The 24,168-nt window shown below is 39.4% G+C and overlaps 1 protein-coding gene across 2 annotated transcripts in view; it reads right to left on the reverse strand.

Annotated features, from left to right (window-relative positions):
* CDK6 (cyclin dependent kinase 6) overlaps positions 1–24,168 on the reverse strand; it is a 134,754-nt gene that overhangs the window by 26,421 nt on the left and 84,165 nt on the right. For both annotated transcript variants that reach the window (XM_017817732.1, XM_017817733.1), the window contains exon 5: positions 9,373–9,482. In XM_017817732.1, the coding sequence (XP_017673221.1) occupies positions 9,373–9,482 (110 nt within the window). The remainder of the gene's footprint in view (positions 1–9,372; positions 9,483–24,168) is intronic.

Consider the following 24,168-nt stretch of genomic DNA (forward strand, 5'->3'; position numbering starts at 1 on the left):
GTGACATGACCTCACACCTGAACCTAAGAGTCAAATTAAACTTGGTCAGCTAACACCATTTCTGTGGGGCTTCCTACCCCTGCTTGGAGGTTCCCTTCTGGTTTTTTGTCAGTTTTTGTAGCGGCAGTTTTTGGTTTCTATGGTTTATCAACGGTTTCCCTTACCAACAGATCTATTCCTCTGACTGAAAGTCTGGCACAGCTGGAAACTAGAAGGAAAACCACAAGTGAATGGCCTGGCACTCACCACTCATCCCCAACCACAGACCGATACAGTTACTGGATTTGACTAACGGCTATCAAACAGCCCAACTGCAGACAGACAGGCATCAACTGCAAAAGGCTTTGGGGGAAAATATGAGCTAAAAACCAACATGGTATTTTACTTTTAATGGGATGATGCTGTCTTGGAAACACATCTATTTCATACTCAATAATTACTGGTATTAATCTGACTGCTTGCCCTTCTCTCCATTAACTGCATTTGTCCTTTGCCTAAAGCCAAAGCAAGTTCTGCCTTATACATCAGATGAAACAGAAAACAACCCCGATTATTCAAAAAAAAGGAGTAACACGAACAAGGGCAGTCTTCTGCTTTCCTTTATGTTACATTGCCTAATGTTAGTTACGTTTGAAGCAAAATGCCATTGTTGTGCCATCACTAAGGTCACTAAGTTAAATTGTGGTTTGTGTCCATTCAACTTTAAAAATGTTTGAAAAAAATCTTTTTAATAGGCTGGTCACTTATCTGGGGAGGAAGAAAAAATCCCACTTTATTAGGTCTGGTTTGGAAAAACGATCAGCCTCCCACACACCCATATGCACATGAATGGCAGAAGAATAAAGGATGAAAAGTGCAAGGCACAGAATTTTGAATGCTGACAAGATGTCTCTAAGGAACAAACCTTCTCCCAATACAGTTAGTCTGGACTATGGTGAACTTTTATGGCACTTGCAGCTTCAATCATTCTTGCAACAAAACAAGATAATTTCCAAAAATGGCAAAAACAAACTCAGGTCAGAACTGTACAGTACTTTGGTTCAAAGGTTACAAATTAAGCTTTGTAGCTTTCACAGTTCTAAGCTGCAACATCTACCATTACCTGTTAAAACAAAGATGAAACAGAAAAAAAAAGTTGTTGTTTTACTTTTTTTCTGCTAACAAGATCTAACTGCGAGCAAGCAGACAAGTCAATGATTACACTTTGGAGCTCTTGGTTCACTAGATATGTTGGTTTAAGGTTCACTGGAAAACACCAGATAATGTGATTGCAAAGTCTGTGTTTAAATTGCTGCACNAAAATGTTTGGCAGTTTATATGGAAAACCTAACTTATAAGCAGCATTCATAGCTGCACTTACTCAGTTGCTTTTTGCCTAGATGTCTCTACTGTCTTGGTTTTATTATACCTTCCCTTACAATATCCAGTTATACATCCTATTTTTTTTTTTGCTAACAGATTCCTCTACTGCTCTCTCTAGTCCTCTCTTCTTTCCAAACTAGATTTGAAAATTAATTACAGATCTTTTCTCAGCTTTTGAAAGACATTTCATAAATGTGTTGAAAATAAGAGAACAGAAAAGGGAAAAATTAAGCTAAGAACTGAAAAAAAAGTAGAAACTTTGCCATATGGAGGAATACAGGATCTAGTAGGCAAAGCCAAATATTCCTACTGCTGCATAGCTACCATGCCCACTTAAAACAGTGAGGACTAAATGATCAGATATGCTGAAGCACTGGAAAATAACTGACAAAGAATAAAAATGCATCTGAGACAAAGTGTGTCACAGAAGTATGCCTCACAATTACCCTGCATGGCAGTATTCATGTTTTAGAGGCTTATTATCTTTAGAGTCTCTTTCCAGACTCTGTTCATGGTACTATTCTCTTATGTGCAGAAAGGTAAAATAAAACTGAAGTCTTTGCACCTATCTGTCACAGTTGCCTTTCTTCTGTGTTCAGTATGTCCAGGATTTCATCTGCAACATTCATACACAGAGCAAGAAGTTAAAAAAACAGTCTGGTGACAATTTACAACGGTGTGCAAATAAAGATAATTTTAAGAAAATAAGGAATATAATTCTTCCCTACTAAATCATGCTAAGGTTATCTATTGATCTCATTTTGAGACAGAGTTTTTTTATGGTGGATTATGTGACTATGCAGTCTCTCTCTTCTGCTGTCATCCAAACCAAAGTATCTGCAGTCACATCACTGATGCACTTGGGCTGTGGCAAGAGTATGTCCTGCACATAGAAGAACAAGCTCTATATAAAGTTGCAAAGTATTTTGCTGATAAAGTTCTAGTATATGATACTTTACTGTTGATTATAGACTTTACACAAATGTTTCTGCTTTCCCAATCGTTTGGATATTTGAATAATATTAATGAAAAAAATGTGATGACATACTGTTACTTAATTTGAAGTGAGGGTCACGTAGCACATATAAACCCTCCTGTCAGTTATGCATTTGCAAAGTTACAGATTGATTGTTCGTCAAGACCATTCAACAGCAAAGCAACTCATCACAAGGAATGACTAAGCCAGGATATGTCTGGAGTAGAGGACACGGTACTTCAAATTTCCAAGCAATTCCCTGCAATAGCAGCACTTCTGTCAATAAGTTCCCCCAAAGCCCACTGTCCTCTTTACTTCATTTTCTAGATGAAGAACATATTTAAGCCATTGAGAATATGTGGCTCTGCTGTTGAACACTTGCTGCCAGATGCATATCTAATTTTTTTCTAAGTGCAACCTTAAAAGACTATATCTGTGAGACATTAGCACCTACAGGAACATCTAATTCAGACCAAATGAGCACATGATGAAACTGAAGCTAGTTAGGACAGACTCAAGGATGAACCAGACTGCAGATCTCTTCCAACATAAAAGCTGCCCGTCCCATTCAGAGCACCAGGGAACCTGCACGCTCTGTTACAAGGTATCGCTTTGTTGCCTCCTTGTAACAAATAGGGCACTATGTACCTCCTTCTCTGCATAAGGACGTGCATACAGTAGCTCACACACTCATGGCCTGATTTCCTTTGAAGCAACTTTTTGTGTGTGTGTATGTGTGGTATTTTAACAGACAGATAACAAGTATATTAGCAGAATGGCTTAAATTCTTGCAAATTTAGCTTGTACGCACTCTTTTGCTTGTTCTACACAGCCTCATGAAGACCAGAAGAGAGTCACTGTGAATTCCACACTCAACCTCAGCTCTTCAACTGACAGTTCTTCAGAGTTCCCACATACACTGCAACCTGTATTTTGAATGAAAGTCTCACTGTCCTGGGTCCACTTCACAGATGAGACTGGTGAAAGCTTGTACAGACAGCATCACTGAAAAGAAGTTCAAGGCGTGGAAGCTGGGACAACACTATTGTCCTTGCCAGTTCGCAGTACTGTCTTTTACAGCGATCTCTTCAAGTGCTGCATGATGCTCATTAACAGAGAATAGCTTTGCCTCTCTTTGTGCCTCTCTGTCACACTGAATTGTTTCTAGAGAGGTTACAATTCCCTGTGAAATCAGGGTTAATTTCAACAATGATTTCAGTGAAGCCAAGACTTTACCACACGATTCTGCTAAAAAGAGTTACTCTTCATTCAGTGGCAGAAGTTGAAACTCTCCTATCCAGCTTCACGTTTTGGAGACAGCTTAAAAAACAGGTGTTCCTGTTACACTTGGCTATTTTCTTCTGCTACCACTTGACCATATTCATCCCACAAAGCACTGACTGAAACTTCAGTTGCAGAGCTGACTGCTCTTCCTTCACTCACGAGTAGGGGTAGGAGCAAGGGGCAGGTGGGTCCCCCATCTCAGTCACAGAATCACAGAAACATCAAGGTTGGAAGAGATCTTCAAGATCATCTAATCCAACTGTCAATCCAGCACCATCATAATCACCCCTAAACCACATTCTCAAGTGCCACATCCAGATGGCTCTTCAACACTTCCAGAGATGGTGACTCCACAACCTCACTGGGCAACTTGTTCCAATGCCTGACCATTCTTTCAGTGAATTTTTTTTCTAACATCTAATCTGAACCTCCCCTGGCGCAACCTAGGGCCATTTTCTCTTGTCCTTTCACTTGAGACATGGCAGAACAGACTGACCCTCACCTCATTACAATCTCCTTTTAGGTAGTTGTAGAGAGCAATGAGGTCCCCTCCATGAGACTCCTTTTCTCCAGACTAAACAACTCCAGCTCCCTCTGCCACTTTTCATAGGACATGTTTTCGAGACTCTTCACCACCTTTGTTGCAATTCTCTGGACATGCTCCAGCACCTCAATGTCCTTTTTAAAGTGAGGGGCTCAAAACTGAAGACAGGACTCAAGGTGTGGCCTCACCAGTGCTCAGTACAGAGGGACAATCATCTCCCTAGTCCTGCTGCCCGTACTGTTCTTATGGTCTCCTTTCAGAGCCCCATCCTACCACTGGGTTCTGTAGCTGACAGAAAAACTACATGCAATGGATCTGACGGCTGCATTTCAAACTGTACTAACAACCTATGGCTTGTTTGGAAAGGAGAATAAAGATTTACTATATTTTAGTGCTTTAGACACTTTAGAATTACTCAATACTGTAAGACATTGTATCTAAGAATGAATGTATGTTACTTCTAGTTTTTTTAAACCTGATACTTTATGATTACACGCAGCTTGTAGGTCCCAAATCCAGTGTTCACATCACCAGATGAGGCTCTAAGCTTTGATTTTATCACATCTGTAGACATCATTTAGAGCAAAAAAGTCCCAGGCTCACATTTTTTTCTACACAAATAATATAACTCCTCTAATTAGTTGAATTTATACCACTGAAAGATGACTTATATGCCAATACCTTGTTTCCCTATGTCCGCTGTTTGTGTCCACCAGAGAACTTGTCCCATCATAGGTATTTTAGTAGAGTCACACGTCTCTTATCTGCTGCTTCAATTTTCAAGTATGGCTGGTAATGCAATAACTGTCTCACATATACTAGGAACTGACAGAGTAGGCTGAAAAATGAGACAACTGCTAAAAACATGATTTAATACTTAAAAAGGAATAAATAATAACCTCATGCTACTTGTGTCAGTCTTGTGGCTTATGAATTTCTGGGACTGATCATCTTACCAAAAGCAGGATGATTAAACCACCATGGAGCTGGTGTGTGAACGGTCTCAGTAAGAAACCCATGTGACTGGAATTAATTTCCCTCTCAGACAGACAAAGCTTGGGGCACTGAGATAATATTGTTTCACTTTTGGTTTGGGGAGGTGGAAAAGGTTTTTGGGAGAGGACTGTCTTTCAAGTTTTGGGTTTGAATTGGTGTCTGTAACATTTGTGGAGATTGCATATGGAGTCACAACACTGGCCACTCTCCCGTATATGACTTCTTCAACCAGCTTGTGTGAGTTGTGAATAGACTATAAAAACTGATAGTCTCTTCTGATGAATTTTAGCTCCGTATTTACTACAAAGGGAGACAAACTCAGTTGCTTGTGTAATATTATAGTTAAACATGCCTAGCTGGAATTGTTATATAGAGATCTGACTCATTAGTCCCACATGCACACCTAACAACATCCTAGTATTTGCAGGATTGAAATTATACAGGATTATGATTTTGAAAACTGGGCATGTACAGATGCACTAAGAACTAAGCATCAAAACATTCTGACATTTTTTCTCAAGACTCCCTACTCAGAAGAAAATCCAAGATTGGTGATCCGAGCTTCCTTTTATAGAGCATTTCACCCAGATTCCAGTCTTTTTCCCCTTTCACACTCATTCACCTTGACTAAGTATTACCTAATCAAAGCAACAAGACAGACAGTCCCTTCTTCCCTAAAGCACTGGTCATGGCTTCTTGCTTAGGAGCTGCCTGCAGCCCTTGAGCCAGCTGGAAGAGTTCTGTGTATCCAGACAGAAGTGGATGCTACTCCCATGTTTGCCTTTCTCTTTAACGAGGTGTTCACTGAGTAAGAGGTACAAAGCCCTTTCCTATTGGCCTGGAAAATGCTCAGCCTTAAAATGAAACCTTTTTATAAGTGATCCTTATTTCTATCTACACAGTAAAAAAAAAAAAAAAGGGCCAAAGGATGCTGCCATGCCATCAGACCCCTGTCAGTCCTGCCAGCTCTATCTCTGAAGGATTTTGTGATATGGTAGCAAGCCATAGCATACCTTACAATTTTCCTTACTGGTTATTCCTATCCATGCACCACAGCTTTTAAATCACAAAGAAAACAGTCACTATGACAATTACATTTACACTTTCACTAGATAATGACAATTCATCCAAATGTATTTAGAAGTCACTGCAATCTGCTTAATTAGACAGGAAATTTAAAAACTGAAACTACCATATAAGGAAATTTTCAAACAATGATTTATGTGGGGGTGGTCTCATCAGCAGTGCACATGGACAGAAAAAGACACACAAAGCAGAATAGTTTATCTGTACATAACACATATACCTGACTATTGAGCAATTTATTGCTGATCTGTAAGTAGAGTAGAATCCTTGGGAATCTGTTTGAGGAGTTTCAGGATACAACGTTTATGCATTCATCTTTGCAAAGCCTACAAAACTGCATCAAAATTAAAATGTGTGTTTTAAAAGTAGCTGTAACTTTATACAAACCTCAGACTGCAGAAAGAACAGAGCTGAGAAGTGTAATTTTTTAACTGAATCAGCCAAGATGAGAAAAATGTTCAAATTTACTCTAGGTGTGTCTAGACAGAGATCTATTTATTTATTTATTGTGTCTAAGTCCTTTATAAACTTCTGTGTATTTCGGATCTACTTCTTAAACAAATATTTTGTTTGCATTTGTCTTAAACTGTTTTGGATTAAGAGTGATTTAAATTAAATGAGCTGTCTTCCAGTCAAGAGACATAGCAATCTATATATAATATAGAGACTGGACCATTCAAACAGAGCTCACTTCTCTCCTCCACTTGTCTAAACCTACAGCACCCTCACGGTGTTTGTAACAGCCTACAAAACTATATTCAAGCAAACTCAAACTGTCAACTGCCTCCTTGACATAAACAGGATTTAGATGTGTTTTGCGATGCTGTGTAGTGTTTTATTTTGAAGCCCGTTCCAGTGAAGTCTCTGGAATATAAAAAAGCCCATTTTCTTAAAAATGTACTGAAGAGCTTCAAGTTCTTTCAAAGAGAAAGCAAAAGAGAGTAGGGAAGGAAGGTGACAAGTACCCAGTAAGACAGAAAAGAGAAAAGGCTGTCTTAATATCAAACCCATGTCTACCAAGCAAGCATTCTCATACTCTTATCCTACCAACACTACTGGAAATACAGACTGGTGATTACCCAAGGGCACTACCATTTCCCAGCAAAATCGCTATTGCATTTATTCAATCTTTTGGAGTTTGCTAAATGTTAGCTTATTGCTACCAAGGTCACAGGAACATAGGTTTTCTTTTGCAATCCATCAGGAGAATCAGAAAGACAACATATATCATGCAGACAGTATTGCAACATTAACCCCTCACAACAGTCCATGGAGATACCATTCAGTGCTGTTCGCTGTAGCTTTATGGCAAAGAGCCTTGAGAACAGTCTTCCAAATCATGCTTGTACACTTAAGTATGTGAAAGTCATATTGCTTGCAATGAAAGAACATAGTACATACAGACTTGACAGATTCCTGATGTCTACAGTTTTTGACAGTCACCCAAATTTAAGACTGAGAATGTCAGACTGACCCTACATTTGGTGAGAAAAATAGAAGTCCTGTTTTTATCAAACTATGGTTCATATCAGATCTCATTTCCATTAAAAAAAAGCTCTGATTCTGTAATATTAATATAATATTTACATTTGTATACAAGTAGAAAAATAAACTGCCTCTAATTAAATTTACTCTTTTGGATTTAGAGAGTCAGCAAGGCTCATACATCCTTAAAGAGGAAAAATGAAATTAAACTGGTGGTGCTTGTATATGGCAATATTTATCTGTCAGAATACTTCGAATTAAATGAGGGGGAAAAAAAGAGTTTTGAGCATGTAATAAAGTTTTGTATTCTTTTGTCCTGTATCACTCTTACTGCAAACGCTAAAATGAAGCTGTTGATTCTGCTATTTGAATCAGAAAAACTATCAACAGCTTAACGCTACTGTGAATCTGTCAGTATACAGGCTAAGACTGAATCTTTAAAAGTTTGCAGTGGAGGGTTTAACTGATATTCCTAAAAGCCATGTTCTTTTTTTATCTCATTTTCTGACCTCATTTCTAAGTCAGAGACAGAGAGGCTGGAGTATAATAACTCTACCCAGGCCATCTGACCAGGCAAGAAGCCCAAGAAAAATGAGTTGTCCATATAATATTAATAAGTAGTGAAATCCCAAAGTTATTTTGCAAGACTTCAATTATTCAAGTGTTTTGAACTTCACACTGTATAAATTAAACAGTTGTTTCTCAAGGCCCTTGCAGTATTGCTTCTCCCTGTAAATTGTACTGATTCTGGGTTTTAGGCCACACTGTATATTTTTCTTTCACATTTTCTTTCTGTATATTCTTTGACTTCGCAGTGGGTGTTACAAAAGGCTATTCAATTTCTACATGGAGATCACCCGGATGATGACAACATGCACTTTTTGCCATAAGCTCAATCCAAATGCATGTAATTGGGTTAACAGCAAGACAGGTTTACCTTGTTAAAATTCTTACAGGTTTGTTCCTCTCCACACTCTACATGGTACAACCTTCATACTAGCATCCTTCGATGGGGAAAGACCAGTACACAAGAGTTTGTCTTGCATTCATAGCTCATCTGCATCCAGCTGTAATATTTTGCAGTAAGATGGGGGGTGTGGTGTTTGACTGCATTTAACATCTCTGTTACCCTACCCTCAGGCTACATAATTTGCTCTTAAAAAATCCTACCTCTGTTCCCTACCTCCAGAAAAACTTTCGAGTGATTTCTTAGATCTCAAATATGGTAAGGTGGGACTACAAGCCAACACCTGATGCTCCAATGCATGAACTACAGAGGAAGAAGACTATGCCAACCACAGTATCCCATTTTCCTCAGGGTAAATCCTTCCCACAATACAGCTTTACTCAAATTGGTAACAGCCTCTCTTCCCCACTTTTATCTGCATTTGGATTCAGGTGCAACAGGAATACAACAATGTTCATAAAGGCTTTACCAAGAGCTGAGGCAGACTCCCATCAAAAGAGACTCCAAGATGGCAACAAGTATGAATTTGCAGTGGGCATTTATATTTTGCACTATAAACAAAACATCCTATCAGACCTTTCCAATATAAATGTGATTGAGTGTACTGCAACAGGCATTACTACACATTTTTTCAAATGAAAAGCACAAAGAAAATAAAACTGTGTTTCTTACTTTCGACGGAACATTTCTGCAAATATGCAGCCAACACTCCAAAGATCAACTGCCGTTGCATAACTGGACTGAAGCAAGACTTCAGGAGCTCTATACCACAAAGTAACAACCTGTAAAACAAAAAAAACAGAAGAGAGATCACGCTTAGCTGTAGAATTACAACCTCATGAGTGTTGTATGCACAACTTCCAATTAGTTTAATCCATGTTGTAAAAACTCACATATTAGGGCAAATGGGTTCGGCCATCACATAGAAAAGGGTCCTGTATGGAAAATCTCAGTAAGGATAGCTGCAGAGATGATGATTCAGGAAGTGAGACCACTTCTTGTCCAGAACAGTGTGGTTCAGGGTACAAGAAAACCATAGTATCAGAGTACAGCACTGGTGTGACATCTCAATACCACAGCACACTACCAGAAACTTTGTAGCTTTTGCAGCTTACAGACCCCAAACACTTTCCAGTAGAGATTTGGACTCTCCATAGAGCAAATGTTACTCTATTGAACAAGGCCTTGTTTTGCTAAAACAACTTTTGTGGACCCTTTATATGTAGTCATCAGACCCAAAGTGTAAAAAAAACAAGCTACTGTGGGTTTACCCATAGAACAAATCAGAACCTGTAGCACATATCTGTTCTCAGCCCTTTATTATGTACTATTTTCTGTAAAAGATACGGGATCAACTCAAGTGCATGGGCCAATCAGGATAAACATGTTTGACCTGTCTCAAAAGTTCTCTCTGAAGAAACTGAAGAAATTATAACTTATTTTTTTACCAGCTGGATACAGATTAAGTCAAACCCTTCCCAAAGCTGTCCCTTACCGAAGGTGTAAGTGCTGTCTACTGTGGTTTCCTTGCATACAGAGGAACCCTAAACTCTCAACAGCAGCAATACAGCACAGGAATTCCTGGCAGATTCCTGACCTTTACAGTTGTACCCATGTGTTGTCGGTTAGACCAGCACTAACTTCTCTCACAATGTATTTTCAAATGAAACACTCTTTCCCACGGACATATGCTACGTAAAGTGCCTGCTTTTAGGCTGTTCTTGTCTTGGTGGTTATGTCACAACATGTTGCAGAAATCCAGTGGGAATTTTATTGGCACTGCTCTATTGATGTACTTTGATGAGTCCTGCTGGACTCACAACAGAGAAGGGACAGTTTATATTTATCCTTTTGTTTCCCACAAGTAGACCAAATACAGATGAGGGTGACTGTATCTTCAGTATATTTGCAGAAGAACACAAGGAGCTTCTGCAGAGTCCGACATAAACTATTATCTTGCTAGAATATAATCTCAGAGCCACAGGAGCATTCTGCTCCTGAATACAGTTATAATCCAGCCATAACAACACATGACCGTCAGTTAAGCACCAATATTTTCTCAGTGTGTGCTATAATGTAAACCTTTGACTATTAATCTGGGGCTGGGCAGGTCTCAACAATTATTGGGTTGTTTCTCCAACAAACACAAAGGTGGGAAAAGCAGTATTCAGGAAGAGCATGAAAAAAAGCAAAAACACTGAGAAGAAACAAGGACAGAAACAAAGAAAAATATAAGAATGAATATAACTTTTAAAATTACATTAACTAGGATAAGTGAGTTCTGAATTTCAAGACCAACAGAAAGAAATGTGTACGAATAGTGGGCTTTTTATGATAACAATATAATTGTCTTCTAAGGAAAAATAACAATGGAAGTAATCAGCCGAATTTGCTGGTCAAAGCCAGCTGAAACAAAAGCAAATACAACATTTATTATAATCATTACATGCCCTGACAGCCTTTGGAACCACTGAATAGCTATTGAAGGGAAGTTCACGGATATTTGCACAAGTGGTCATATTTGCTAACGGTTCTTTCAAACACTTTGATCTTTATTCATAAAATCTGTCTTTGAAACGGTTCAATAATACAGTGCAAAGTACTGCACTGGCAAGGTACACTTCCAGATACCTGTCCACAGAAACAGATTCTTGTGTGGAAGTTGGGCATTATTTAGCTCCATTTATCTTGTTCCTGATTTGCTACCATACCAGTGATGCTTTTCAAAAACACTTCTTTCTATAAAAAACAGAGAAATTTCTTCAGAGATTCACTCAAGGGGAAAGACGACAAAGGTAAATGAAGGTCAGGGATTCTCTCTGGAGCTGCCTTATCTGAGTCAGGCAGAATTCCTTCTAAACACATTATTTTTCCTAATGCAGATATACCTCTCAAGCTGAACTACATTTTTATTTCCTCAGTACATTTGTGGCAAAGCTTACTGAAGAAATGTTGCTTTGAGAAATTAGATATAACAATTTCAATCCATTACTGTTTGTTAACAGCTGGGTGTAGCGTCAGGTAGAAGAGTTGTGTGATCTTGGATCCGTGGGAATACCACCAAACCTCATGATTCCTGATTTGAGATCCACACAGCTCTTCTCACATGGAGTATAAGGGTGATTTAATCTCCCCAATCCCACAAGCCCTGCAACATTAGGGCTTTGCACTCTCACAGGCAAAGAACTGGGGGATGCGTGATTATGAGACCGTCTGAATACTGCTGACAACGTACACCCCAAACTGGAATCCTCTCCAGGGAAATGTGGCAGAGGACAGCTGCTCCTTTCCTGAGAGGAGCATCGCGGATCGTGCCCGGTCCCCGTGCTTGCCCAGAGGAACAGTGCTGTTCTCAGACAGCTGCGGAAGCACGTTGGCTGCTTCTCCCATGTGACCCCTTACTGGCACAGTCCCTCAAGCATTTGCACCCTGCCACACTCCATGCATGTATACACAGGGGAGTGGAAGATTTTACTTGAGTAATTTGGAAACTTACACCTTTTAAAAAAAAAGATTTCCAAAGACTTACAGTTAAACTTCAGCTAATGCCTAACTGCGTTATAGTCAGAGAGGAATTAATCTGTGTCGAGCTGTTTTGACATACTCTGTCATTAATGCGTCATTACAGAAATGATCAAGTAACCCTTATGGTTTGTAACATGCAAGTCTTTGTTTCAAAATGTGAACCTGAAAGGGATCAAAATGTACTAAGTGTCAGTTTGCACACAAGTAATGCCACAGATGACTCCTCTTGTGGTCATGGTCTTCTCCTGAAAAGCACAGGATGATGCAGATGATGCAGTGGTTTTGACACAGTTTCACACTCTCCCTTACCATAGAAACCAAGAAAATATTTGTGGACACTCCATGAACATTTGCAGAGAAGTAGAAATGAAAATTATTCCGAACACAGGATATGGTGAGGCTGAACAACCACATCATCATTTCCTCTTTAGCACAGTTCTGAGCGAAAAAATGCTTTACTTAGGTAAGCCACACCACCAGGGAGACCTGGGTCTCCCTGAGTGATAGCGCACGTGACAGAGAGCTGATTGATGAAGTCCCATTTTTAGGAAGAAAAAAGCAAGCATCTGCATCACTATATCTCACTAAAATTCTGTCTCTCCTGAAAATCTGACACACATGAAATGCAGCACATGGTGATTGTTCTGTAGGAAAAGGGGTTCATGCTCACATGGTGATGGAGATCCTAAATTCAGTACAAGACTCCTAAATACTTTGAAGGTTGTAGACTTTAGCGAACATGTTGCATTTTAGTCCTCTCATTTAAGAAGCTTCTCTCGTGGCTCCTCTCCCCTGCCTGCCACAAGCCAGTGGCCACCCTGACAGCATCACCGAACATGCCTAATTCCCTGTTACTCCTCTGCAAATGCCTGAGTGGACACAGCCTGCTGCCCTGCTATGTCCCACATGCTCTGCCTTCCATCACATTCCCCATCTGCTCCTTTGCACCTCCAAGCTCCCTCAAATTTAAAACCCTGTCCTCTTTTCTTCCAGTTGCCTCCAAATGCCCCTGGGAAAAATAAACTCCTTTTTCCCCTTTAGCCTCTCAGCCTACTCTGCCCGTCCTGAGGATACATTTTTATTTAACAGATCAAGCTACATATGAAAAGATGGTGAATATTTCATATATGGAAGAAGTATGTACCTGAAGAGGTAACTCTGGCTCCTTTTCCAGCGCACATTTTATGTTTTCACTACCCAGATAAGATGGGATGATATCAAGTAAGAACAGTATCAGTACCTGCAGATCACTGCTTCTAACAATTTAAATGTCAATAGATTTAGGTAGCACTTCATGACGAAAAGAAATGAAACGTGTATCTGAGAGGTGTTAGAAAGGAAAAGAAAATCTGCAAAAGTCTGTTGAGGCTGTGGCTGACCCTCTAAAGAAGGAAATATGCTCAATGAGAAGCAAGGGAAGAGGTGTATTTCGAGTCAGAAGAAAAAAGAGAACTTCATTTTGAAATAAAACTTTCTGTCTTATTATACCAGACAGATGTTGCTATCTGGCACCATCTAGCCCCAGGAGTTTCAATCCTGCACTTCATGGTACCTGTTTCTGATGAAAAAATGAATTAGTGAAAAATTAATGAAAAATTGCTCACTAGCAATGTTAACACAAGATCTAGGCATTGTGTCAGTCTCATTTAATTTCCATTTACTTTATAGAGCAGATTTTCATTTTTGGATAACTGCTTAATTTAAATGGATCTGCACAATACACAGCCCTTTCCAAATATAGTTGCTGCCTGAATAGCATTCAGTTCAAAAAAGACAAAGACAAACAGTGGTTTAGGGATGGGGTTGAGTAACATAGACACAAAAGACTACATTTCGGTTTGCCACAGACTTTAAGTACAGACCAATGCCCAGTTGCACAGCTACAGGAACAAAGCAGGGATCAGACTGTAACACAGCAGCTATGTCTGTGCTAGGAAATTAAATGGGACAGGAAATGTTCCTTTGGCACCGGGACCAACAAGTACAGAGTGGTCTATGTCTATATTATTAAATTCTCAGCCTCCTAAAAAAGGTGACCACATGCAAACTGCTTATTGGGAATGTCTTTGGTCCATGCTTAACTGCCTGTGCCTAGAACTGTCTGGGGAAGGGTTGGTTGGAATAACTCATGCCAGGAACCATTCTAATAATTTAACAGTATAGACAATTGAGCTCCAGTACCCACGAACATTTTCTGGCACTCTTTAATCTACTAGCCAGTGAGTCACGCTGTGGCCCCGGGTCTTCCTTTCACTCCAGAGAGAAGGCATTTTGCTATGCTTCCCTCATCAACTCTGATTCAGAGGAGGCTCTAGGAGAGCAATGGGATGGGGGAGGCACGGTCCACTCCTCATCTCACCCAGTAACTGGTCTTACTTTATCCTAAGCATGTTGTACAGGTCAGATAAACACATGCTGCAGTTCTTACTATTTATGAGAAAAATCTCACGTATACAAATGTAGACATCTTCCTTTTAAATATCCAAAGCTGGACGAAATTAATTCTATTCTAATTAGTTCTGAAGTGGCTTTGAAGAGGACTATCAAACCTTTTAAAACACTTCCACAGAAATCACGCCACAAAAGAAATTAGCAGGATGCTTAAATTAATCTAAAGTATCCTTGAATCCAAGGAAAATTCTTCTTCCAAGTATTTTGCTTTTGTGATTGTGGTTTCTTCTGTGCTGATTTTGTTAATTATACTGGCCATTATATGCTAGCTGATTTTGTTATTTAAAGCATTTAAATCTCATGAAAGATTATGTGTAAATTTTTTTTTTTATGTTCCTTACCATGGTTTGTAAACTCTGTTTTTTTGTTCAGTTCTCACTAATGAGGCTTTCACATGATCTTTGGAACATCTTTTTGACTATTTTTCACTTATTCTTGTCCTTTCTTTTTGAGTAAAAATGAGGGAACATAGCTATAGAATATATGGTGTAGTTTGTAGAATCTAGCTCTTTAGTGTCGCTTCATGGTCTCCCAACTTCACAAAAAATCTTTTGCTTCAAACTGTTCAGGAGGACGCAAAGTGGAATCTTTCCATCTTCACTATGGACCTGCTACTTCATGCCTTCTTCTTCTGGTCTGAGATTCTAAAACAACTTGAAAAATTTTCTTCAAGCTTTGTAAAAAATTTCTTCTCAGCTGTATGACTAAGACTGACACATTCACCACAGACTAGCTGAAGAGAATAGAATTACAGACGGCATATTGATTGAAGGCTCACTGCAGAGAGGCTCTCTCCCTAATCTACTTCCATCTCGCCTGGTAGAACACATTGTTGAAAAGACTCAACAGAGTCTGAAAACAAAAAATGTAATTTCTTAAATGAATATGCTAAAATGGCTCACTGGTCTGACAGTGTAACATTGCTTAAAATGAAATCAGTGTAATACTAAAAATTCCTTAGGAAAAGAAAGAATTTGTTTAATAACGTTTCATTACCTGCAGTTTGGAATAGTAACTGACGACTACCAGGACTGAGCAGGACAGAAGTCGCGATCCAGAGGGCTGGTGACACTAAGTTATGAGATGATGTCATTTCTGCAGGAACACGGGCCCTGACACTTGTCCTGTGTGCTGCTCTGAGTCTCTCACGCAACCCAACATGGCCCTGCTCTCCAGTCCTCTTGCACAACAAATCATCCCCCCAGCTGCTCCGCTCCAGCAGTGATATTTCCCACCCCCCCTTCCCCTTCCATGCCCCCCAGGAACACTTCAAAAACCTCTGGAGTGGAGCACACCTATGCCATATGGGGAAACTTTTTGTGTGTGTGTGTTTTTGTGTGAGAGGCCCAGAAGATAAAGAAGAGGGTAGTCTGGGGAGTGCTGGAGGGGGCAGCAAGGAGAGAAGAGGTGAGGACGAGGGGAGAGATGATGCCTCATTGCACCCTGCAGCACCATGCACAACAAACTCCTGCAAAGGCAGAGAAGGCTTTCAAAACCCCCCTGTTCCAAAGGTATAATGAGCCCAAGATAGGCGATTTTAGCATGGACCTTTTAGCCTTTGTACGATGACTTCAACACATTTTTCATGTCTGGTTCGGAAAAGGGGTGTGTCTGCTTCACTTGCTGGGGACCCTCTTACTGTGTTTTCCTATCACTATCCTTAAAGAATTCACTGAGCATTCTGCATTTATAAAGCAAGCCTAGGACTCTCTTTAGATCTGACTCTGAAGAACTATTATTATTCCTAACTGTGATGGAGAAGGTAATAAGCACTATATTATACAATATACTTTAGTTTCCAGGGATAATATCTGTCTGAACAATTTTATTTGTTTAATCTCTTTTTGAGTAGTGGTTCTTCCACTATTATGTAACACTTTTCAGTGCCATCACAGAGGTAGGTATGGCTGGAGAGAATTGTTTCTTTCTTAGAGAAAGATGATTAATAGTTTGTCTGTTTATAGAAACATTAAAATAGTTTCCCTTTTAAAGTAAAAGCGTACCAAACTATCCCAATGGCTTTAACAAAGCCCTTTATTTCTTGACAAAAAATTTAATATACATAAAAATGAAATCCTTTCAAGGGCTATGGGTCTCATGAAGTACACATGGTAATACCAATTTTATCTCTTTATTTGCATTTGTCTCGGTTTTAGGCACAAGCCCGATGAACAGCTTTGTGAAAAGTGGTATGAATGTTATCATTTCATTAGCTAAATCATCAAACAAAAAATTATTTATTTATAGGAGACACAAATCCTGATCACATGTACCATCCCCTATCAAGTTGCTATTTTAAAATGTGATCTCCTCTTTTTGATGCTAAATCATTTGTGCTTTGAAGGAAACATGGTTTAGCATTTGCTTTAAGATAACATGACAAATAAAGAAGCTATTCAATTCCTTGATGTTCTATACACACAAAACTAACCAGAATTTTCCTTTTTTTTGTTTCTAGGAAAAACCACATCACCCAGTGTGACGGTGCTGCTGAAGAATATTTCTAGTTACATCCGTTGTCAGTAGGTGTGAATCTGTGTGTGCGCGCATGTGTTCGCACATCATGTCTGTAGCAGAGGATACTTCACCTACATTCAGTGGCTTTTACCTTAAAAGTTTCTATGCACTAAAGCATCTGTGTGCAACAGCAACTAGAAAGGAAAACTGGCTTGTAAGATGAGGTAACATTTAAACCACTAGTGATCCAGACCTTACCTCAAAACCAATACAAGGAAATGTATTTCCATTAAGCAGAATATTTCACAGAATTCTCTACTGACATAACACAGAGAACATTTCTGAAAGACTACCTGAGAATGCAAGTGAAAAGTGCTTTATCTTTATACAAAAAGAAAGAAGCAAAAACAGTGTCAGCAGTACTACCCTACCTGATCCAGACTTCACAAAAGTTGAAGGCCTGCCAGGTCTTGCTGCGTATTGAAATCAAAACCATGATGCTCTCTTCTCTGAGCTGCAGAGCAGCCTTCCACAGAATATGAAACAACTCAGTTTTTTACAGAAGTGGTCGGCTTTGCATGCAATGAGGCTTGTGTTCATTCTGCAATGTATTTACATATAAAGATACTTGACCACACTGAGAGCAACAGACTTTAAATAAAAGTAGCCATTCTTCAATCATGCTTCAAGACTCAATAATCAAAAGAAATCTGTAGACTTAAACAGAAAATTCTAATAATCTCTCTCAGAGATAAAAAAACCACAAAGGCAGAAAGAAATAAACACCACTGGGTTCTTAGGCTGATCAAGTCAAACATCTATGGTAAGAAAGAAGACATTTTCTTCCACAATACCAAAAGAAACAAAAGCATTAAAAAAGTGGCAGCCTGAGACTGTGCCTTGGAATACAGGTCTTGTTCTGGGTCTGGCTGCATCAATTTCCACTTGCTCAGTTCTCCTGTTGGCATTAGCTAGCTGAGGGAACAGTCCTAATCTCTAGTACCAGACCTTCAGCTTTGTTCCACTTGCTTTGCTCTACTCTACATCTTTAGGTAGCCACAAAACCAACTCATCTAGCATCCTACATATTCCCACTGAGTGGCATCCATCTCTTCTACAGTCTTTGATATTAATTATGCCCTGTCCCTGAGAGCAGGAGAACACGCAGCTCTAATTTGTGCCAAGGACCAAACCATGGTTGGCTCCATGCTAAGATCCCTCAAAGCTGCCCTTGTGACTGTTGGGTGTTTTTCCGAGTTCATCAGACTAGAGAATCCGAGCCTTACAATTTATGGTTTGACTTGATAATGAAGACCAGCTTTCCATTGCTACTAGAAAACCAGAGTCTGCTCAACAGAAAAAAATCTCCCCACTTCCTGGGGCACTGTGTTGGACTTCAGTTCTGAACACAAAAAGCCTAAATGAAGGAAAACCATGAAGGTCACCACAGACCTCACTCCCATGGAACTTGGGCCCACTATCTTTAACAAAAGGAGAGATGCACAAAGAAACCTCAAAGAATGGATTAAATACTGCCAGTTCTCTAGGTGAGAAGCTTTACTGTGGACTCTACAGCTGCTTCTAGACAAGAAAGAAGGTGGAATTAAAAGGTTTTTAATGAAACACAACCATCAAAATTGACCTGAACAAACGCATCACTCTCAAAAAGAAACGCTTTCTACCATTTAGAGGTAAATGCAACCACTGGGTCAGAGTTTAACACAGTATTCTGTTAGGTCCTGAATTGTTACAGACTACTATGAATAAACCAAAGTTTCAGCTTGGGACTCTGAAAAGCAGAAATTTGGTGCAAACAACTTCTGAAAGATACTGTTTTCATTCAGTTGAGAATGAAACTTATGAAGCTGTGCCTTGAGTTAACAGCAAGAGCTGAACAGGGACGTAAAGATACAAACAGCCAGTAGGCCATGTAAATAAGAGATGTACCTTGTGTGCATATGGCAGGGTAAGCAGAGGACATGTGTGCATGAGTGGATTGGCTGCTGAGTAAGAGTCTGCCTGATCTTTACCCAGAATATGTATGAAGGCAAAATAAGCTCAGTCCCTATTAATCTGAAAATATTTCTCCAAATATCTTTTACACTGGCAGTCTGATCTGGACAAGAACAGTCTCCGGCACATCTAAAATTAAGATATTTGCCTGGATAACTTATAAAACTGATACATATGAGAAATTTCATATCTCTACTACATTTTAGCTACAGTTGTTAAAAATTCTTGTTTTAATTTTGAGCTTTCTTCACTTTTGTGTCCCATCAACTCCTAGGCGAAGCACCCATCTACCCATCCACTGGCACTGGGAGCTGTAACCTTTCCCCAGCAGCATGGCATGGTATGGTGGGAGTCCCACAACACCTGGTACAGTGTTATGCAGCCACGTAGCTCTCCTTTGCCAAGGCAGACTGTGACCATGATGCCCCTGTAGGAAGTGGAACCTTTTGCTCCCAATGCTACAGACCCTACGAAGGCTTGAGTAGAGGCCTGGAGGCGAAGTACTAATTTCACTGATAGCCTGGTATAGCATATAAAGGGGCTGGTGGAGCAACATCTGTCAGTGATGCTCATGTGAAGCAATAGCTTACAGTCAGAACTCCTGTATTACAGCAAAACCTAAAGTGAACACAGGGTTGCAAACAAGGCAGCTTCTCTGCAGCAGAAGCTCAATTGGGATGTACCTGCCCTCACTACTTCATGGAGTGTAGACTTCAATCAGATTATCATCACGATGACTGACACAAAGCTGGACCTTCCTACACTTACAGCATAAAGAATTTGGGCAACTCTAAACAGTGCAAATCTGTTCTACATTTGAAATTCAATGCAGTAAATTTTACTATGGCCTTACATAAATGTATGGCTTGAAACTGAAATAAGTAAAATTGTAAATGATACCACAGAGATGAAACTCTTATGAAATGTCTTTCAAGGACTCCTTGAAATTACATTTGGGAAACCAAACCCTCATGAAGTATCTTTCTTTCTAATAACAAGTGAGAAAAGAGGTTTGAAAATACATGTCTCCAGAAAATAAAGAAAAAGCTGAACTTTCTATATCCAGATGCAATATATGAATAGATGTATGCATTATACATACTTAAACATACCACAGATCATTAGAAATTAGGTGAGTCTTGAAGTAAACATCAGCAGGACAAGGACCTGCTGTAGACGTGATTTCCAGACAAAAGCAAGGACAAAAAGACTAAGAGGGGTCTTCAGGCTGTCTGAATCTTACATTTAAGTAGCTTTTTTAGCTTAAAATCAATAAAATGCAGGGCACAATCCACTGATTTTCTACAGATGCTATGATCTCTGTAGGCATCTTCAGTCATCAAATTCTTCTTCTTAGTCTGAAAGTGTCTGTGGGTTTTAACTTTAGACCGTCACATCAGAAAGGCCTGTGCTGGAGAAACAGGCACCTGTGTTTCAGCTGAAGCACTACTGCGTGTGATGCACTTCTGGGCAGACAGATACCCTAGATACATGGATGTTCTCAACAAAAGTCCATATGAAGTCCTACCTGGTGAAGCCTGTAACTAAGAGTGGCGGTAGAAGCAATATGTGTTTGCATCCACATTAACGTCTTGCGCAGATGTTACCGGTTAATCTCAAAGTGGAAACTCAGATGAAGATTTAATTGGCACCTCCTACACCCAAGCAGATTCTTTGACCACTAGGCTAGGGTTTTTTTGGGTGACAGCTCTTTCCTTGCCTTTGCTGAAGCCAAGTCACTACTCTACCAGGAGTATATGAGTCATGGGGCAAGAGTGTGTCTGAAAGCAGCTGAGTGCTTAAGAACAATCAGCTGTAAGAGGCAAGGAGCCGAGTTTCTGGATACTGCTCTGGAATGTGTATGCATTTTACATTAGACCATCACTAATAAAAGCAGCCATTAATTACATTAACCAGTCTGGATTCTACTTTGTATCTAGACAGACTGATTCCATCTCAATGACTCTAATGGATGGGACTCATAAAAATTCTAGAAGACAACACTGTTTTATTCTGTGTAGAAAGAAGCAACATCTCCTTCCTTGTTATTTGATACACTCACTAGCCAAAACTTAGGACTCACAGCACAAAGGGAGGCCCAAGCTTTTTAAAGAACCCAAAAGAAAATTTCCTCCACTTAAAAATGTTACAGGATTTTCTAAACCGATATTAGTTATCTGAAGATTTAGCAGAAAATCAGAATGTTACAGCTGGTCCAATACTAGACTTTGTTATTCTTTATTTCCCAATTTTAACTTTAAAGCTTGTATGATTAATTTATGCTATTTTCAAGAAGCCACATTTCAAAGGAAATTAGTTGCAGATAACATATTGTATTAGTTGGATGAAAAAGATCTGAATTAGTCTAGATCACTGAAGACTCTATTCCAGAGTGGTTATAGACATAAAAATATAAAACGTTTTCTTAGTGAAAATAATATTGTAGAACAGGCTTCTACAGATGACTCAACTCTCTCAAAATTGATACAAAGCATCTTATTTAAGCTAAAGAGATAATACCTTAAGACAATACAAACAGGAATGTTCAAGGTAATGAGTACTTTCATGTTACAAGTTCTCAAGTCTGAGGGCACTGCATCAGGCTAAAGGACAATGAGATAAGAGCAATATTGCTAGTTACTAACAAATAGCAGATAAAAGACCTCTTCTGGATTCTGATTAAGTGACAGCATTCTACACATTCCTGTGAGTTGAGAAAGTTTGCCTGAGAACAGCAGCTATGTTACATGTGAAGCACCACTAAACAAGCGTATCTCTATGTTTTGAAATTCCAGCGTGAGTAATGGCTCTTTCCCCCATCTCTCCAACTTGAACAGAAGCTCCCTCTCTCCTGAACGTGCAGGAATAACTTGCCGTGCTTCAGTTTCCATTAAGACATATGAATGTATATACTGAAAGTAAAGAGAAGTTCTGTAGGACTCCATGGCTGGGAGCCAATGTTTACAATCCCCTGGGTGGGAAATGACGGGTGAAAGGCTCTCCATGGCAGGCTGTAGGAGTCTTTGCTGTTGCCGACAATGACCTTCTGCCTCTATTTTCAAAGTAGCTCCCTTGTTAACTCCTTGCACACTGTGTGCAGAGAGGCCTTAGAGAGGAAATACTTTCTCTGAGAGTCCAAATCCACTTCCAGGCATCTGTTTGACAGACTCAGATTTCAGCAGTGGTTAAGGGAGCGCGGACTAGTATTTATACTCTGCATCTGCTATTGGAGCTGTGGCACTGACATGTAATTTTAGTAGTCCAGAACTGGGTTTAGCCGTGTTCTGCATGATACAAAGTGAATCTTCGCAGCTTCAGGGAATGGACATCAGTTTACAGGCACAGGGGTTGTCAAACATGGAGCATAGTGAGTCTCCAGGACCAAAAGAAACATCCAATTTACAGATATATGATTTATTTCTCTCTGGCCAGTAGCAATATTGTTTCCTGGTAGTGGCAATACCTTCTCCTGGGGTCTCCTCGGAAGAGGAATGATCTTTAAAATTGAAGACAGACTGAACTGTCGTTGGTGCAATGAAGATACACCACAACAGAGCACCCGGTGTGCAATGGAGATTACTGCTTTAAGAGGTTTTGACCCTCTCCTGCCTGACAATGTAAAATACAGTGTTTAGGAGATCTCTTCATATGTCACATCCCTTTTGCTGCTCCGTAAATCACTTCTGGCTGCTAACTATTCAGGAAGAGTCCTTATAAAAAAGATAAAAATGGACTTACAAAAAAGGCATTCTAAAATGCTTATTGAAATACATAATCCATCTTTGAAAAGGGAGAATAAATCAAACAGGAACTAATACTCAAGCACTAGTGTAGATGCTTTAATGTTCTCAGAGAGGGAGTCAAGACTTGTCGTGAAAATATTAACCTTACTATCAGCTGACCTTGGAATATATGTTTTCCCATCATCATCATGACACTTATCCAAGTCTTTTCCCCACAAAGATCTGTTCTCAGAAGCAATCATTCCATGCAAAAATTTCTTTTCATATTCTCTGAAAGGGAACAAGAGTGCTTGCCACTTCCAGAAACTTTCACAGCATTAACAGCCACGTAAGGACAGCAACATCTACCCCCTCCTTGAACTTTCAGAGGAAGTCCTGTAAATAACATCCTCACATGGTCAGGAAATTCTTCTGTGTGTGGCTCCATGGATGCTGAGGAGGAGAGAAGAGAGAAGCAGTACTAGAAACCAGAGCTTCTGCAGAGAAACTAGGCCCAAGTGCCAACAGCTCTGAGATTGACCCAGATCAACAGTCCCTGAAGTCACTGCTTGGTCTAAGGTTCTAAACTCTAAACTTAAAGGTAAGGAAGGTGGACAATAAGCTGTTAGGCCCTCATTGGTTCCTCTGAGGCAAAAAATGTCATGCATGAAAAGGCTAATGTTATTAGGTCATGTTAAAAAAGCCAATTGGACATCTCATAAAAAGCTCCAATCTAACTCCAAATATGCATGTAATTCCTAGTGATTTCAGTGGAAGTTCTGGGTGGTTAGAGGAAGACATCTGCAGACAGTGAAATCATTAATATTTAGATCTGTCCTTAATTGCTAGTATTTTAAAAAGTAGTTTTAGAGACAAAAAATTAGAAATACCCTGTGTTTTTCTAAAGAATACACAACTCCAGTTAATAAATACTATCTATTTTTTTTCTAGAAAAATGGCAGCCGGCAAGGAAAAGGAATTTTTTATGACAGCAAACAAAGAACATATTTAGTTTAGAATGTTTTTCTTTTTTTTGTTAATATGAGTTTATGTTACTGATGTTTAAAATCATTAATGATCCTGGGATCAGAAACTAAGTGTTTTCAAGAGCTAGCAGTATTATTGTTTTTAGAAGGATATGCTCAGGCCGAATTTAGAGTAAGTTAGTTTTCGCAATATGAAGTCTTTACAAAACATGAGTCTAAATGACCCCTTCTTAAGCTTTTTTATTTACAAAGCATCTTTAAACACCAGATAAACATCATTTTGTTTTGGGCTACTGCATGAAAATCTGAAAATA

The sequence above is a fragment of the Lepidothrix coronata genome, unplaced genomic scaffold (genome assembly GCF_001604755.1).
Source record: "Lepidothrix coronata isolate B3197 unplaced genomic scaffold, Lepidothrix_coronata-1.0 Scaffold62, whole genome shotgun sequence".
NCBI classification, from domain to species: domain Eukaryota; kingdom Metazoa; phylum Chordata; class Aves; order Passeriformes; family Pipridae; genus Lepidothrix; species Lepidothrix coronata.